The 17612-nt window shown below is 42.5% G+C and overlaps 1 protein-coding gene across 3 annotated transcripts in view; it reads right to left on the minus strand.

Annotated features, from left to right (window-relative positions):
* The window catches only part of LOC123144275 (methyl-CpG-binding domain-containing protein 9), a 35458-nt gene extending 21918 nt beyond the window's left edge, over positions 1 to 13540 (minus strand). Inside the window, exon 1 of one of the 3 annotated variants that reach the window (XM_044563359.1) lies at positions 13405 to 13540. Coding sequence is in view for 2 of the 3 variants with exons in the window: in XM_044563357.1 (XP_044419292.1) it covers positions 3973 to 4634 (662 nt within the window). In the remaining variant the exon portion in view is untranslated. Of the gene's footprint in view, positions 1 to 3972; positions 4797 to 13404 lie in introns of those variants that run through there. The other 2 variants (XM_044563358.1, XM_044563357.1) reach the window with 2 other exon arrangements.
* Positions 13541 to 17612: the final 4072 nt, after the last annotated feature.

Below are 17612 nucleotides of genomic sequence, written 5' to 3' on the forward strand. Positions count from 1 at the left end.
GTGCAAGGGTGCAGGGGGTCGCCAACACCGAGGGTGTTTGTGGCGGGGTGGCATTATGACATAATAGTCATCCATTGCTCCTTTATCGTGGCCACCGTTTCCACCACACCCTCATATATGATCATGACATCTTGTAGGCAGTTTGATGTTCTCGAAGGTGTCCATGGGTGAGTATAGCCACCATATTGCTGTTGTTGGCCTTCAACTGGCCCCAAGGAGACTTGATGGCAGAATCTATGGTGAGCACAAGGAAATTATGTATCTTTGTTCGCGACGCGGTAAATGTCATACGAAGGAAGATGCGTGGTAGTGCCTTGAATAGGACGAGGCACAAGTTAAGAGAAGAGAATGTAGCCTTGGGAGATAATTTCCCTTCATCGTTTATTGTTTTCCTCTCAAGCATAGGCTCTTCTGCGTAAGTAGGAAACGCCTCTTAGCAAGTTCAACATGAAGATATCGGTAATAGGATAATCTTCAATCCAGAAAATATGGCAAAATGTGATGATGAGCAAACCAAGTATACCCTCAATCCTGATGATTCCCGTAGATCTTGCAATATGGAAGTCCTCTCGAATGTAGGTTGTCAACTCACTATATGAGGTTACTCAATGACATTGCTCGCATCATGTCTCTTCCTTGGTTCATCTCCCCTACATGGCCTAAGGTTAGTAACTCCCTTTGTGTGGCAAAATCGTCACATAGGGGTTCACACAAATGCCATTTGCTACATAAGGGGATACCATGGCATACCTCTCCGAGAATCACCATCGATGCATGTGTTGAAATGTAATGTCTCACGAGCTTAACTAACCGGTTGTGTAGAAGGTCCCACTCAGACTTCTATGAAGATGCACTAAATTGTGTCATGACTCGTTATACTCACAAAATACATGTGACACTGACGATCAAGCATTACCAGTGTTAAACCTTGATAGTTTGTTCCTCTAAGCCTTCAGAAAGTACTAATAGCTCTTTAATGTTCAGACACAACGACAATTCCAATTTCACATCAGAACTATGTTTATAGTTCGTCGAACGGCAGAAAGAAAGATGGGTTAACATCTCAAATCAAAACGTTATAAGGAGTTAGACCAAATGACCATCTACAAGTAAGGTGTCAGAAAGAGTTGCCACGTTAATGGAAAATAATGAAAATTGTTAAAACTGGCAACAGCGGCCACAAGTAGGAACATAGTGACGATAATTTTTGAGTCGCGACTACATAGAAGGTTATACATAAATACCAAAAGGGCAATTTTATATCGGGGAGAGCACGTCAGAGGCGAGAGAGGAGATTGGAGTTGGGCCATGCTCGATCTAATTAGGATGGGCCATAGGGAAGAAAAAAATGGAAAGGATTCAATGCAGTTGGTCACATAAGGAAGGGTTGTTACAAACCAAGGAAATTAAATTACTAGCTAAAGGAGACAAAAATTGAGAAGATTTGTGTAGCTTTGGATAAAGTTGAAGAGAAACAAAAGAACTCGGTGGAGTAACAAGTAACCATGGACATGCCAAACTAAAAAGATCCTTTAGAGATCTAGCAAAAGAATGTGTAGCGAGGTCAAGGAGCCAAGGCCGACAATACTAAATCTGAAGAAAAGAAAACTAACAACAAGAGTCATGTCCACTGATAATGAGCAATGATGCAACGATAACTACACAAGAGGCACCGAAATAGATTGCCATGGTGATAGAGGTTAGGCACGGATGCTAACAGAAAGACCCAATACATGTTTGTTTGATGTCCCATACATTGTAGTGCAAGAGAGATTAGGGATACTATCACAATGTTGTGACTCACAACAAATTCTAATCATAACAAGAATGTAGACGCAATTTAATCTTGTAAAGGATTTTTAGATTATGCGAATACAAAAAGAACTACTCCCTCTCTTCCTAAATATATGACGGTTTTGCAGTTGAGTATATTTATCCATCGACCATGTCAACACTCTGCCCACCCTCCTTTTGTCTCTCTTACCATACCAGCTTCTTCCTACTATCGCTCGACCAACACGCCTGACAAACATGTTAAATTCGTTCTTCCTCACAGGCAGCACCACTGGCAGAGAGCCATGGTGGAGCCCTATCATGGTGTTGGTGTTGGTACAGTCGTCGACCATGGTTTTCCTTACCAAGCGAAATCTTTACACGGAGATGAATACACATGCTCTAATGGTGGAGGATGGTTTGTCAAGAAGAGTGGTGGTACAAGCGTTCGACCACAAGTCACTATACTTGATTTCTCTCCATGATGGGCCTTTCATAAAAGTTGTATGCATCATCTTGTGCTCACATGTCCCTTGTACATGAGGCATGATGAAACCCTAGCCATTGGACGAATCGTCCACTATTTCAATCTCCGCCAATTTCCCTCGCCTTCGACAACCGATTTAGCATTAGGAAGTAAGGATCAATATCTGGCTAGGAGTTTAGGTGCCTTCTTTGTTAGGCTTGTTTTGGTGGTGGTGGCCCCATGGTGGTCTCCCAACTCCATCCTCGCCCTAGTGTGACCATGACGATCTACCTCATGGAGCTAGTGATTCTCAATGCTCGCTATTTTGGGCTTTGCACCTTCTCTACTAGTTGTACGTCCGAGCAACAGCTTGGCAGACTGCCTTGCAAGGGGTGTGTCCTCGACCACGGTGTTTTTGGTCATATTAGGTTCTCATCACTTGAGCTAGCCAACCCATGTGGCTCTTCAAAACCTATAAGGTTGGCCTGGCTTGTGCGGGTTTGATCTTTTGTGGTTTCGTCACCGAAGACATGGAGAAACATCAGACATTAGATCAAAAGGACCTTCATGCAATTTCCGGTTTTATCATGGATCTTCTTTGTTGGTGGCATTCCAGTTGTTCCGATCCATTGTACTATCGTCAATCAATCAATAAAACTAGCTCATTGTTCTGACAAAATCCCCATCTACCTGATCCTTCGTATAAATTTCCATCCACGGCTCGGCAGTGAGACACCTTCATCGTCGATGCTTCGTTGCCCTCTACTCTATTATTGGTTCATTAATTTACTGGAACATGCCAAGTGATACCTAACCCAAACTTAATGGACCGAAAAAGAACCCACAAAAGAGTTCATGATTCACGCTAGAGAGAACTAGTTCAAATTTCCATACTAGAATTTTGAATAAAGAAAATGTCAGACAGCAATCTCATGCAACAATGCAAGAGAAACCAATAAGATACCTTCACAACAACAACAACAACAACAACAACAAAGCCTTTAGTCCCAAACAAGTTGGGGTAGGCTAGAGGTGAAACCCATAAGATACCTTCACAATGAAAGAAAAAAAAACAGTTACAAATTTCCTAAGGCTGAACTGCATGTACCTGTCAAGACCGAAACATGCAGGCGTCCTACTTCAATAAACTAATAACACAAATCAAATTAGTGCCGCAACTAGAACAAAATAAAATTATCATTGCGCATGCCCTTATTGCCATGAAAGGGTGAAAGTATCAAATTAGCTGCAGTATCTCATACCCTGTTCTTTGTAGTAAATCAGGGAGAAACATGCAGCAACCACGAATTACTCAGTGTAATACCTAAATTTAGAAGCCACTAAAAGAAGATGCAACACCATGCTGCACTCTTACTAATGCTTTAGAAAGCCACTGCTACCGGTTGCTAATTATAGCATTTAAACCAAGTCATTCAGGTCTCAGTGTTATCAACAGTCAAGCAAAGCAGAAAAATCCAAAGAACATACCAGATTCATATGCTATGTTGATAGCAAGTGCATCTGTGTAATCATAAGAAGTAGCAAACCAAACATCAGCGACATATAACAAGGATCAAACCATCATGACACGTTCTCGATTGGACTCAACATTACCATTTGCAAAGTACTGGCGTTTCATGAACAACAATCTACTTCTTAGAGCTAATATATAAAATTCGCTGATCAAAAGATGTAAAGTCATAAGGAGATGATTAAGAGGGAGCTGAGATAACTGCCTGGTGATGTCTCCGACGGTGACGGCAACAGGATCCTCCCGTGGGGCAGCATTGATATCGAGCGGCACTGCTCGAAGCTTCCAGCGCTTGGAGTGGGCACCACCTATCTCACACGCCGGGCACATCCAGTCCTCGTTTACGGCTACCGGAGGCCGCCGCACGCCAGGGGGGGTGGGCAGCGGTGGTGGCGGAGGCTGGCGCATAAGCGGCCCCCAGACGTGGACGCATGATTCATGGAACCCACGTTCGCAGGCGTCACAGATAATGGTGGCCCCCGGCAGCTCGGGGAGGCCGCAGGACGCGCACGGGGGCGGCGGGTTCCCCCACCCCGCTACTCCCGGGTGCTGCGCTGGAGGCGGCACCTCCACCGACGAACCAGCGGTCGCGGCCGCAATGGCCGTAGCAGCAGCCAGCCTCCACGACTCCCCACGGTGGTACGCCAGCGCTATCTCGCGGGCCTGGTGCGCGACCAGCAGCTGGGCCTGCGCGTTGGCGGGAGGCTGGGGCTGGGGTGGTGGCGGCGGCGGCGGCGGAGGGGGAGGAGCAAAAATGGGGGCAGCGAACCCGCGCGGCGGCGACTGGGGAACCGCCGCCGGCGGCGACGGCGGCGGCGAGGGCGCCTCGTTGAGGTCGATGTCGAGATGTGGCGGGCGATCCATGGCGAACAGGGGATCAGGGTCGCGCCCGAGCTCAGGCTAGGGTTCGAATTCCGGGCATAGCGACGGGAAGGGGAGGGAGGGAGGAGGAGGTTAGAGAGCGAGCAAGGAAAAGCAGCAGCTCACGAGCGAAGCGCGGCTGGGGTTAAGGGAGGGGGGAGAGAGGGATCCCGGGGAGAAGCAAAGCAAAGGAGAAGAACGGACGGGACGGACGGGACACGTGGACGAGGGGCCGGGGACGCGTAGGTGGAAACGGCCGAGCGCCCGGCTGTCAGTGAGCGATGCCGTGCGTGGGAGATGGGCTGCGGTGGCGCGGAGCTTGTGACGGAAGCTCTTTCGCCCGTGCAGCGGGGCGCGGTGCTGTGTCCGTCCCCGCGCGGTGCTCTACAGTTGGTGTTGGCTGCGTCTACGGTTGTTGTACACAGCGACAAAACACGTTCGGTGTACTGGTAACGTATATGCAAAAGCTGCCTTCAATTATGTTCTTTGCTAGAATACGAAAAATACACTGAAATCGTTAATTAATGTCTTCATTTATTAGCATCCATGTATTAATATAATCTCGTATTAATTCCTGCATTGCTCGAATACGAGAAAATATATTGAAATCGTTCATTAATGTCTTCTTGTTATACAGAATATATATAAAGCATTTATAAAATATATCTTGGAAAATCTTGTATTAATTGTGTGCTTTGTTGGAATACAAGAAATATACTGAAATCATTCGTTAATGTCTTCTTATACGGAATATATAGAAGTCATTTATTAAAATATATGTTAAAAATCTTGTAGTGTTAATTGTGTGTTTTGCTGTAATACGAGAAATATATTGCATTAATGTCTTCTTATAAAGAATATATGGAAAGCAAGAAAAATCTTGTATAAATAATTGTTCATTAATCTCAATAATGTTACTCCCTCTTTAAAGAAATATAAAAGCATTTAGATCACTAAAGTATAAGATATGTTGAATCATTTATAAATATTTATATATAGGAAAGTGCTATATCAATTTATTCTGTGTGAGAACTGTTATAAACGATGTTATTGTCATTGTGACTAATAGTTTCTTAATTTTTTAACGATCATATGATAGTAGAAACTGGTAAATAAATATCTAAAAGGAATATAAGAACAAAAGAATCATTTACTATGGATGTTTCTCTAAACAATGTACACTTTAATGGGATCACATTTGCACGTTTAATGAACATCAGAATAATTATTCTTATAATTGTGATTTTTTTTATTCACAACTCCAATTAGAGTATATCTAAGTTATAAATAATTAACCAAAATCAAATATGGAGATCATTTATCTTAACTATAACATGGATATTTTGTTTTACAAATAAATTTTTGAGGTTGAGGATTGATGTCATAGTATACTTGGTGTTGTACAGACTAGCATTCACTCGGTCTACTAGTTGGTTGACACAACGCCAAAAGAGGTTCAATGCACATATGTCGTATATTGTGCAACTTTCAGTTGGGGGTTCTAATATAAGTTTAATATTGAATATCTATTACAAATATATATAGAAAATATTTATTAGTATCTCTTATATACAGGAAATCTCTTGTTACTGTAACTAATAGTTTGGTAATCTTTTAATGAACTTGTGTTAATAGTAACTAAAGAGTAAATATAAAAAAAACATATTTTTCATTACTAGGGATATGTATTCAAATATGAACACGCTTTAATGTGATCATATTTGTAGTTCTAATGATTTTCTCAGAATAATGATTGTTATAGTCGTAACTTTTTATTTGAGGCTGGAATTATAGTATATCAAAGTTATAAATAAGAAATATAAACCAATGATGGATATTATTTTTAGGGATTATTAATTCTGTGCCCCCGGTTCCTTAGTTGTGCTCACTTTTCCCCATTCGTTAACTTTTTCCTCACTTTTCCCCATGTGTCGGGTTTTCTGCTTTCACATTTTCCTCACTTTTCCCCCGAAAAATTGCTCAAAAAGGACCCAAATTTCGCAAATGGGGAAAACTGAGCACAACTAAGGAATTGGGGGCACAGATGGAATAATCCCTATTATTTACCTTAATTATGACATGGAGATTTTCTAGAAAGCAATTTTTTGAAGATAAGGATTGATGTCATCATACTTTGGTGTTGTACAGGTTGGCGTTTGTTAGGTTTGTCAGTTGGTTTACACAACGCCAAAAAGAGGTTCCGTGCACATGTAATCATAATTGTACTACTGTACTTATGGGTTTCACTAAGCATACTCTTGAGAACCAAATATGTAAGGTATTTATTTAAGGGAAATTTACATTTCTGCCCTTAATTGGTGCCCATCAAATAATTTTGCCCCTACTTTCAAAGGGTGCTCAGTTTTTGCCCCTAAACAAGATGACATAGAGGGTCACTGTGAAACATCTTTGACAAGATGGAAATGAATCATAAGGGGCATTTCTATAACCAAAAATGAATGTCTAGGGGCAAAATAAACATAGTTATAAACTAAGGGCAAAACTGTATAGTGGGCACCAACAAGGCAGAAATCTAAAAAAACTCTTTATTTACATATGTCTTATGTAGGATGTGCAATTGCACGGATAAAACTCTAAGGGTGGAGATATTTTTGACTTGTTACGATGACCAATGATTAACTTTTTAATGATGATATGTTAGTTGTGACTAACTCGTGAGTTTCAAAATTATAAGAATTTCACTTCATTTTCCATTATAAAAATTTGTCTAAAATATGTTCACACGTTAATGTGATTATGTTTTGTAGAATCAATGAACTTTTATAATAAATATTGGTATAATTGTAACTTTATTTGCAGCCTAGTATAGAAATATCTTACCCATAACTATTGAATAGTAACCAAGTATAGAAAGCATTCACATATGGTATGGAGATTCTATTAAATAAATTTTCAAACGAAAAAACTTAATTTTGATGAATGAATGAGGCTAGACATAAAATGTATTGATTTGGGTATATCTTCGGTGCTACCTACAAAAGCACGATCTAGCTTTCTAAGCAAACCATCTTGGCCATTAAGTCATATCTAGACTCAAGGAAAAATCATCTAATAATTATATATTATTGTATACAATGCCTAATAATACAATATAACTACCATTTAATATGGCTCCTTTTACATTATTTCCCTATAAAATCATAATACGTGCAAGCAAAAAATTAGTGAGAACCATCCAATTCTAGTGGACCATGATGATCAGATTGAAAATTGAACAATAAATTTGAAACATTGTATTCTAATATAACCATCATGAAAAAAATAAAATGCCATAAAAGGTTGTCTAATTGAGTTTTCAATAGTGTCTAATAATTCTTAACTAGATGTTAGAAGTCGGGTTAGATTAATTCTTCTATTTTTTTAGAAAATTGAATTTACTCTAAGTGCGCAAGCATAGTTACTTTTTGAAATTCTCCGTTATCTGGTACATTTGTTTGTTTGGTGCTACTGGAATAGTCGGCTAGTAACACATATTCAGAGATTTGGCATGATTTCATAATTTTGGTCCTACAATACTGATGTCAGGATTCGGTAGCACGGGTCGGGAGCTCAAGCACATTGTTGTTACGCTCATTGACGTCAATAAGTTAGTCCATAATGGGTCCCTCAACATGCAAATGATCAACGGCCCGACAAGAAATTCGAGGTACATTCCAGGATTCTTCGGTCACTGTATCTATTCCCCCCTTTCATGCAACCTCATATGCACCTTCATTTCGTTGAGGTCCCCATGGAGAAAAAAGTGTGCAACGAGAGATAGCAGCACTGTGACGTCCATGGCAAAGATCAAGGCGACTGTGGTAATCGTGGTGATTGCTTTCTGTCATCCGGGGCAAGCACGAAAGCAGCAGCCCGTCCATGCACCATGGAAGATCCTTTTCCGGTGACTATGATCGTGGTAGTGGACGTGGTCATGATCATGGCCTCGTGGGACACCAACAAAGACCACGGAGGTGCCACTGAGAAGTTGTGGCTTGAGTGATTCACTCCATTCCCACCACTTCTCCCACACACTTTGTATCCACGTAAACTCTGTTGATGTCCTTGGTTTGTCCCCAGCTTCCACACGCTTGCCTAATCGGCCACACTCTCCTGGGCCCAACATCGAACTCCCCCATCGTCTTGTGGCACACCGTCAATTTCTTGGGATCATGACCCCATGATCCACGCTACCATGAGCAACACTTCGCTCACTACTCATGAGTGCTACATGGACGCGGGTAACTCCAATCATAGGAGAAGCAACTTGTATAACTCGACGACACATCTTTCCTCCATAGGTCATACTTCCAGCATCTAATTGGCATTCCGTTGAGTTTGACCCCTTTTGGTTTCATTGTGAACGATCTAGCCACCAAGACACCTCTTATAAGATCCAATAGTGGAGCCGAGCTCTACCCCTCCATGGCACTCCCATCACCACTTTGGCAGCTTACACCACCTACACCAATTACTTGTGGCGTCGACGGCTTGGGACCCTAGTGCATCTTATTTTTCTCATTTTCCTTATGATTTCCTTTGGGGATGTAATAAAGAACTTGGTCGCTTTCCTTTATGTGAACCATATCATCCTGGACGACAACTTAGTCTCTCTCCTTTGTGTGAACCATATCATCTAGGTAGACAACTCATTTACCATTTTCTTGGTCTTTTTCTTATACTACTTCTCCCTTCCAAGTTATTCATTGTGACTTGTCGACCTCGTCGCTTATTAGGAGGTCTGTCCTTTTCTTTTTTTACTCTTCCGTTCCAATTTATTTGATGTAACTTTGGTGGACCTCACTTTTATTACAAATATTATCTTGTTGATCTTGATGATTACTCGGGATTTTCCTAGACATTTCCTTTACGCCATAAGTTTGATAATGTGCACCCTCAAGTGTTACTTTACATTTATTCTCACTCCATTCTATGTCACCATATCGTGTATGTAGTGTGACGATGTCGGAAACTTCCTCAATTCTAACTCATGTATCCTTTCCTCTTAATGTGGTGTTTCCTTTTGCCTCTCGAACCATCACATGTCCTCGTACAATGGCAAAGACGAGCGTCTTATTCACACCACTAATGGCATTGCCTGAACCCTCCTATGGAAAGCCAAACTATCGCCACCTTTTTGGGTTGAAGCTCTGAACACCCCCTCCTCTTATCCTCAATTGATGTCCCTCACGCATCGTCAACATCCTCACATCCCACCATCTTCTGTGTGACATTCATCACTCTTACAATCACCTTTGTGTGTTTAGGTTTTGTGTTATCCTAATCGGTATGGCACTAGCGACCACAAGATCTCCCTCTCTCTACTCGTTGTGTGTTTCCTTGGTACACACACATGAGAAAAAGTATATCATTGCATCGACTTATCCATCCAACATGTTATTATTTCTCGACATGTTTGTTTTGATGAGGACAACTTTATATATACTTCATGATAACCAACTCCAACCCACTGAGCAAACCTATGAACCATGGGCTGGTAGGTGGGGTGGACTAGCTTATGAGACACTGAGTAAGATTGACTTTTTATGGGCTGGAGTGATTGTATTTCCTACGTAAGACAACCTGCAATCACGAAAGGTATAAGGGCAAACATGCTCATAAAAGAAACATGTTGAGAAATGATAACACGTCGTGTGTTAAGTTGGTGGGTGATATCCTTTGTGTTCAAGGGACATAAAGATTAGGATAACACAAATAGTGATGATAGAACGTCGTAGTCATAGAGGAGATAGTGGGGTAGGGACATGAGTTGAGGAGATGGGTGGTGGTGTTAAGATTTTCAACCCAAAAGGGTGGTGGTAGTTTGGCTTGGCATACATTAGTTCAGACAATTTGCCAAGGATGTGTAAGGGCAGGAGAGGCAAAAGGAAATGCCACGTTGAGAGAAAATGGGATGCGAATCAGATCTAGGGACGTCGTCACCATTTTCCACACTAAATACATGAGACAGTGACATGAAATCAAGTGATAATAAACGCGAAGAAACACTTGGGTGCTTCACATGTACGAGGCCTATGGTGTAAAGGAAATGTCCAAAAAATGGGAGTAATCATCAAGAACAAGATAATCTTTGTAAAAAAAACTATTAGCATGTGGTGTCCGCAAATTAAAATAAAAGGACAACAAAATGGTAATGAGGTTGTTGGCCTAGATGATATGCTTCACACAAACAACAAAGTTCTTTATTAGGTCACCAAGGAAGATCACATGGAAAATGAGAAAAGAAGAGGCAGTAGGGTTCCCAAGTCTCCGATTCCACAAGTCCATGGTGGGGGTAACGTACACCACAACAATGATGATGGGAGTGCGATGGATGGTAGACCTCGCCACCACTATTGGACTTGGTGGTTGTATCATTCGGAACGAAACCAAAGAGGTCAAACTCGACAGAATAACTATTGTTGGTAGAGAATTTGCGAACGGGGATTAAATTCTTAGCAATACTAGGGGCAACTAGAATATCGCAAAGAGAAAAGAGAAGGAAAATGCAAAGTCTGTACCAAGAAACAAGAGTTTGGACTTTGGAGCCATTCCAACAACAAGATGTTGAGAAGTATGCACTGAAGATGAAAAAAGCAAGGTCAAATTATCAAGGTTATATGTGACGTTGTTGGAGGCGTGTATCACTTCAGGTTAGCGGTTGAGTGTTGCTCATGACAGCATGAATCATGGCCTAAGCATGCAATGTTGCATCATATGACGATGGGGGAGCTGGCTGCTGAGATGTCTTATACAACGCCGCATGCGCCAGTTTGCCGCTATAGCGCTTGAAGACGCTTGTATAGGTCGACCTATCTAGAGTCCCTATCGCTCCTTCCATTCGCTACTTGGCTTAGTTCGCCTCTTTTTCTTGCACTCGCTGAATTAAATAAACTAGCAACTATTGTTTTAAACTAACTACGCTATTTTTTATTGGGTAAAAAAGGCATACATTCAAATATTCATGGATTTGAAAATTATTCATGATTTTTTTTAAAAATCACAATTTTGGGGAAAATCATGAATTTGAAAAAAAATTCACAAATTTGGAAAAGTTTCACGAATTTGAAACATGTTCACGAGTGTTAAAAGCTCACAGAATTCAAAACATATTTGAGGAATTGGAAAAAAAAATGTTCAACAAATTTGAATTTTTTTTCACAAAACTTGATTTTTAAATGAAAACAAGAAAAAAAATGAAAGGCACCAAAGAAAACCCAAATAGAAAACACATAAAATCCCAGTTTGAAGCATCTAGAAGCTTTACAAAACCAGTTGAAAGCTTCTAGAAGCTTCACAATACCAATAAAAAAGGGTTTTACATAGCCGGCCCACTTCTCACACCTACTCGTGTGTGCCTTATATGCACAATGCACTATTTGGCGGACTCGACCCAGCTGATGGGCCCAAGAATTTGATCGGGTAGGCCTAAGTTTGGACATCGAGGCGCGGGCCTATAATACGGACAGAGGCCCACGCTCACACGGCCCTAAGGCGGGTCGTGTCCCAAATAATGCTCGGCTTGGTCGCTCGGTGGCTGGCTGGTTCAATCACCCTTTTTTATGACCAGCAAAAGGGCCATGCATTATAACGGGAGAAAATTTAAATGCGATATTTTCATTCTATTTTTCATGAGTTTCTCTTCTTCTATCTTCTTTTGTCGGCCCCTGTTCAACATTCTCTTTGAGACCAAATCAATTCGGTATATGCGCTTGAGATCAATGGAGGGGGCGATGTTGGACAGGAGATTGTTGGTTTTAGATCGTTAGATCAAATCACCCAGAAGATAACACACGTAGAAAATCACCAGAAGTTGTGTGTGTACGTCCAAGCTAGTCTCAAACAAGCACACAGGCGGGTACCTTGATTGATGAACAGTAGCTGGCTAGCTCTACGTGCACTTCTAGGAGTAGATGAATACGTGAGCTTGAAGAGCTACCGATCAAATTTGGAGGCGGAACGTCTCCACGTAAACTCGGCGAAGAAACAGATCGATGGATTGATAGCCGCGGGTGCAAGTGTGCGTTACTCCTGATTTTTCTCTCTTTATTGCTTTCATCTTGACGTAAACTCAGCGAATAAACAGATTGATGGATTGGTAGCCGCAGGTGCGTGTCGCTCCTGTTTTTTTCTCTAGTCAACACGCACTCCATATAAACGGATTACGAACATTTTTTTAGTAAAACTGGTTTTGCTAACAACCCCTTAAAAACTCGTTTTCTATAAACCTAACACTAATGTTTGCTATCCTCCAAACATGCACGTAATCATTTTTCGTCACACACGAGCGGGCACACGCAGGCCCCGTTACAGCTGAGGATCCGGTCTTTCCTCTAGACTAGGATCTGGTGGTCAGAGCTGCAACCGAATACGTATAATACACAAGTACAGGTATTCAACACGAACGGGGCCTAATACATGCATAAACTGTACCAGCCATACACCCTAGCTAGGTCGTTTGGCACGCACAAGACCAGCCGTCGGCGGCTGCTGGCAAGAAAGCGGCGGCGGCAACGACGCCGAGTTGGTCGACGGGCAGATATAAGGTTAGCAAGCAAAACGGAACGTACGCCGGTTGCCGCCTCAAAAACAACTAGTAACAGATTGATCTTCTGCAGTGCAATAAAGTAAACTTTCCTCGAATCGATCGCCGATCGCAATAGATTAGATCGACCTCGCGCGCTCATGATCGAAATCGCGGCAATGTATAGCAACACAAACGAACGGATTGTGGATATTATAGTACTACGATACAATGGAACGACATGATTACCTTTAGTTCCCGCCGGCGATGCGCGAGCGACCTCCCCTGCGTCCGCTGCTTGCCGCCGCGCGACTGTGTGTGCCCGGAGGGAGGAAAGAGGCATTCCTTCGTTTGTTTCGATGGCATGCAGCCGTCTTAGACCATCTACAACCGTATATCACAAATATCGGACGCGTCCAGTCGCTTTTGTGAAGAAGGCCTGGTTATAGCAACTCCAACGGTCGGACGGCGATTTTATCATTTTTTATCCATTTGGGTCGGCCCAATGGACGGACACTCATTTTGGTCGTCGCTTGCGTCCAACGCTGACCCGATTCAATTTTGAGATCCGTGTAAAAAAATAATGCAAATATTTTAAAATTAGAAAACGTTAATTAAACATAAATGCCGGTCACAGACGCCGGCGAGAGTCTACGAGTCCACATTATATTAAATATAAACATTTAATAAGACTAAAAACTAGGAGGAGGCGCGTTGCCCTAGGCGTCCTCGTCGTCGTCGTCGGGGCGGTGAGGTCGATGAGCGTCGGCGCCGGGCAAGCCCAGGGAAACGATGTCTCCCAGGCTGTGCCGATCTCCGGCGCGACCGCCATCGGCTGGGTAGCGCGGGCACGTCGCTCCTCTTCCTCTGCCTCGCGCTGCTCCTCGTCGCGCTCCCACTCCTCGAGCCGCTCGCCCTCGCGGCGCTCCTCCGCCAACCAGCGCCGCCGCCAGTCCTCGAGGTACATCTGCTCTTGCGCCAGCGTCGCCCCGTACCAAAAGGGTGGCGCGCTAAACCACTCGCGTACCACTCCATCCCATGTGTACCGCTCAGTCTTGACAGGGGTCGGCGCCGGCTCGGGATGGACGGGGGACGATGGCAACAGCGGCGCCACAACGCAGTCGCCGGAGGCGGAGAGCGCGATGGCCTCCAACAGGCACGCCTGGTAGGCCGCCTCCTCCTCCTCCGCCTTGTGCCGCCCTTCCTCGTCGTTTTCATGGAGGACAGACGCCAGCGCCACCTGGTAGACGACCTCCTCCTCCTGCTCCTCGTTGCGCACGACGAGGGGCGGCGGGGTGCCAGCCCGCATGTGCTGGACGCCGAGCCGGTACTGCTCCTCGTGTTTGAGGGCGAACCAAACCTCCCAATCGGGAGAGTCTGCTGCGTAGACGGGGTTGAGGCGCTGCTCCCACGTCAGCTGCTGTCGCTGGCGCCGCACCTCCTGCTCGTGTGCCCGCATTGTCCGTGGCACCGCCGACACTGAGATTCGATCCGGATCCAAATGCCAGTCATGTGGCTGGGTGACTGTGAAGGATCGATTGTAAACGAACAAAAGAGTCGAACAAATGAATCGATAAGATACTTTTCCATTGATGACTGAACACTTATATATAGGAGGAACGGACGCATCCAAAGGACGCGAAGGTTCAGAAGGCGGTTCCTGGAGGCGACGCTCCAGGAATGATATGTTGGTTCCACATCGTGGGGATATCCATGTGCGGTTACAAGTAGAGATTGAATTAACTAATTACATTAATTAATTAAATTCTAACACTCCCCCTAATCTTTACTTGTCCTTGAGCGTGTTCATCATCTTGAAATAGTCTCCTCTAAAAAAACCCTATGGGAAAATATGAGGAGTAGTGTAGGATATGTTGGTAAAACTCCTTCAAACCCAGTGGGAAAAATAAGGAGAAAAAGTTCCAACATATAATGAGTATTGCCTCTGTTAACTCGATATGAAGTATATCCATAGAATTTGGAGGACAATAAATATGTCGTATATACTTTCCTAAAAACCCCGTTGGGGAAACGAAAAGTATGACATATAATCTTGTGTTGATATTGCCTCATTAAAAACCTTTATGAGAACCTGTATAGTAAACTCATGAAGGGAAAAAGAGTATAATATGATGCATTGAACAGGAACAATTCAGAAAGATACTCCCCCTGATTCTTGCAAAATTAGAAGCCATCACATACCAATTCCATGAACACATTTCTTAAACATAAAAGTTGGTAGAGACCTGGTGAATAAATCAGTCGAACGATTTGACTTGCAAGATATGCAATATAATAATATTGCTTATTATGTAACCTTTTTGCATCCGGGCAACGCAAGAAACATTATCTTTGAGATAATGGTTGGTGGATGTAGCCGTGAGATCTGTTTCAAAGACTCTTCATGAGAGGGCTATCACACCTATTAGGAACACTAAGCTTGTCTACGATCTGACATAGTGGGGATCTGATCGATGTATCCAATAATATCGGTGTTCACATTTCTGTGAAATTGAAAAACCAGGACAAGATGTTTTATGCCTTGGAGATATCAAAAGATATTCTTGAGTACCAACCAATTGTGTTTGGTGGATCCAATGGCATTGTGAAACGTTGAGTCCCAATATCTCATTTCCATCGTCTCTTGGTCTAAATAGATCTTTCTTTACGTCTAGAGAATGAGCTACCATGAGAGTTATGGATGGATAAAATTTGTCCACAATGAATTTTTCCAATATATTATGGATATAGACAACATAGTATATCATAATGTATGAATGAAGGTGCTTAATATGTAGTAACGAGCGGTATGTTGGTTTACCCAAATCCTTCATTTTAAACTCCGTCATTTAGATGATTACATGTGTCGTCATTGTAGACACACAAATATGGATAATCCTCATTGTAGGATTAATCCTTGTATATAAGGATCTCACTATGTCAGTTGTATCATATGTACCGACAACAATAAGTCGTATGTGACTTACTGATTTTACACATGTATGTTGTATTTTGTATTTCGATTCAGAATTGAAATTCCATCGGGAATCAATCATATCTGAATTTAGTGATACATATGGATATGTAATCACTACATCTATCAACTGCATAGATACATGATTTTGTACTGCCAATGATATAAGTTATCAGAAAGAGATTCCACCTCTGGAGAATAGTTGGGTATCTGCGTGAACCCTTGTGCTACAATACTTTCACGACCTTGTTGTTCTCAATCCTTTTTCCAGAAGAAAACTGGTGTAGGTATTGCTTATGAATACCTTCCCATTATTGAGCAAGATTATTTCTACCTAGATTATACCCTTTGCTTGAGTTCAGTCCGAGTGTTATTCACACTTTGCCATGGCCACGGTCTTTAGATCTGAATCATTTGAAAGGTTTTTGCAATCTAGTTGAGAAATATATGTCAACAATTGTAGACTTCCGGTTATATGTTTCTCCAGAATCTATATATCAATATAGAGTTGATGGAAATATCGTTACCCATGGTGACTGCTCGTGATTTCCCAATGCAGTTGAGTCGGGTATTCCGATGTCCCGGTCATTGTGTGCACTATGACCTGGGTTGGTGGAGGTTTCCCATCCACTGGGTGTATACTACCCATTAGGTGTTTGTCAACGTAAAGTTGACTTGCATTTACTGATTCAGAGGCCTTGATATCCTTCCTTGCAAGAAGCTAAATCCTGATATACTATTGCCGTACTTCTCCCCCTGTTTCTTTGAACGGGGATTTGAGTGGTTTTAGTTGGTACCTCCACTCTTTCCGACATATTTTGCAGGATTGTAGGATTGTGTGACATCTGTATAGTCAGTAAATGAATCTGGCAGGTTATTTGCGCGTTGCAAATCTTCTGAACGCATGGTTCAGATCTTTGAGTACGTGGATTTGAGGTAGTAATGTGCCTGACATTCTTTATGGTACTTGAAATCTCCCCCTAATGCCTGGAAATATTCCTCATTGAATCAGCATACTTGCCTTGAATAACTCCCCATGTGAGGGGCTTGAGGTGTTGACGGTAATACAATTATTCCTCACATAGATCCCAACTATATGTTGAGGGGCCAATGATGTATGCCGGGTGGTGATATCGAATATGCAACCGAATTACTGCAGATGGGAAATACCTGGTAGATTTCCACGTATCAAAGATAGAGGGGAATAATATTATGCAGTTTGGTCACGAGTGTGTAAAACTGCATGACTCCAACGTAAAGTTGGCAAGTTGCAATTTCAAAGTAAAGATCATGCAATGAGCTCAATTCTTTGGATGGGATTCTACCAAACCATTTTGATTCTAGGCATTAGGACAAATTGCTAAACTTCAATCCGAAGACCATATAGAAGGCACTCAAGGAGAATTCTGCAATGCTATCCATTCGATTTACTTGAAATCGATGTCAGGATAATGAGCCAATGGTTTCGCGTGAATAAAGCACA

This window comes from Triticum aestivum, chromosome 6D (genome assembly GCF_018294505.1).
Source record: "Triticum aestivum cultivar Chinese Spring chromosome 6D, IWGSC CS RefSeq v2.1, whole genome shotgun sequence".
Taxonomy (NCBI): domain Eukaryota; kingdom Viridiplantae; phylum Streptophyta; class Magnoliopsida; order Poales; family Poaceae; genus Triticum; species Triticum aestivum.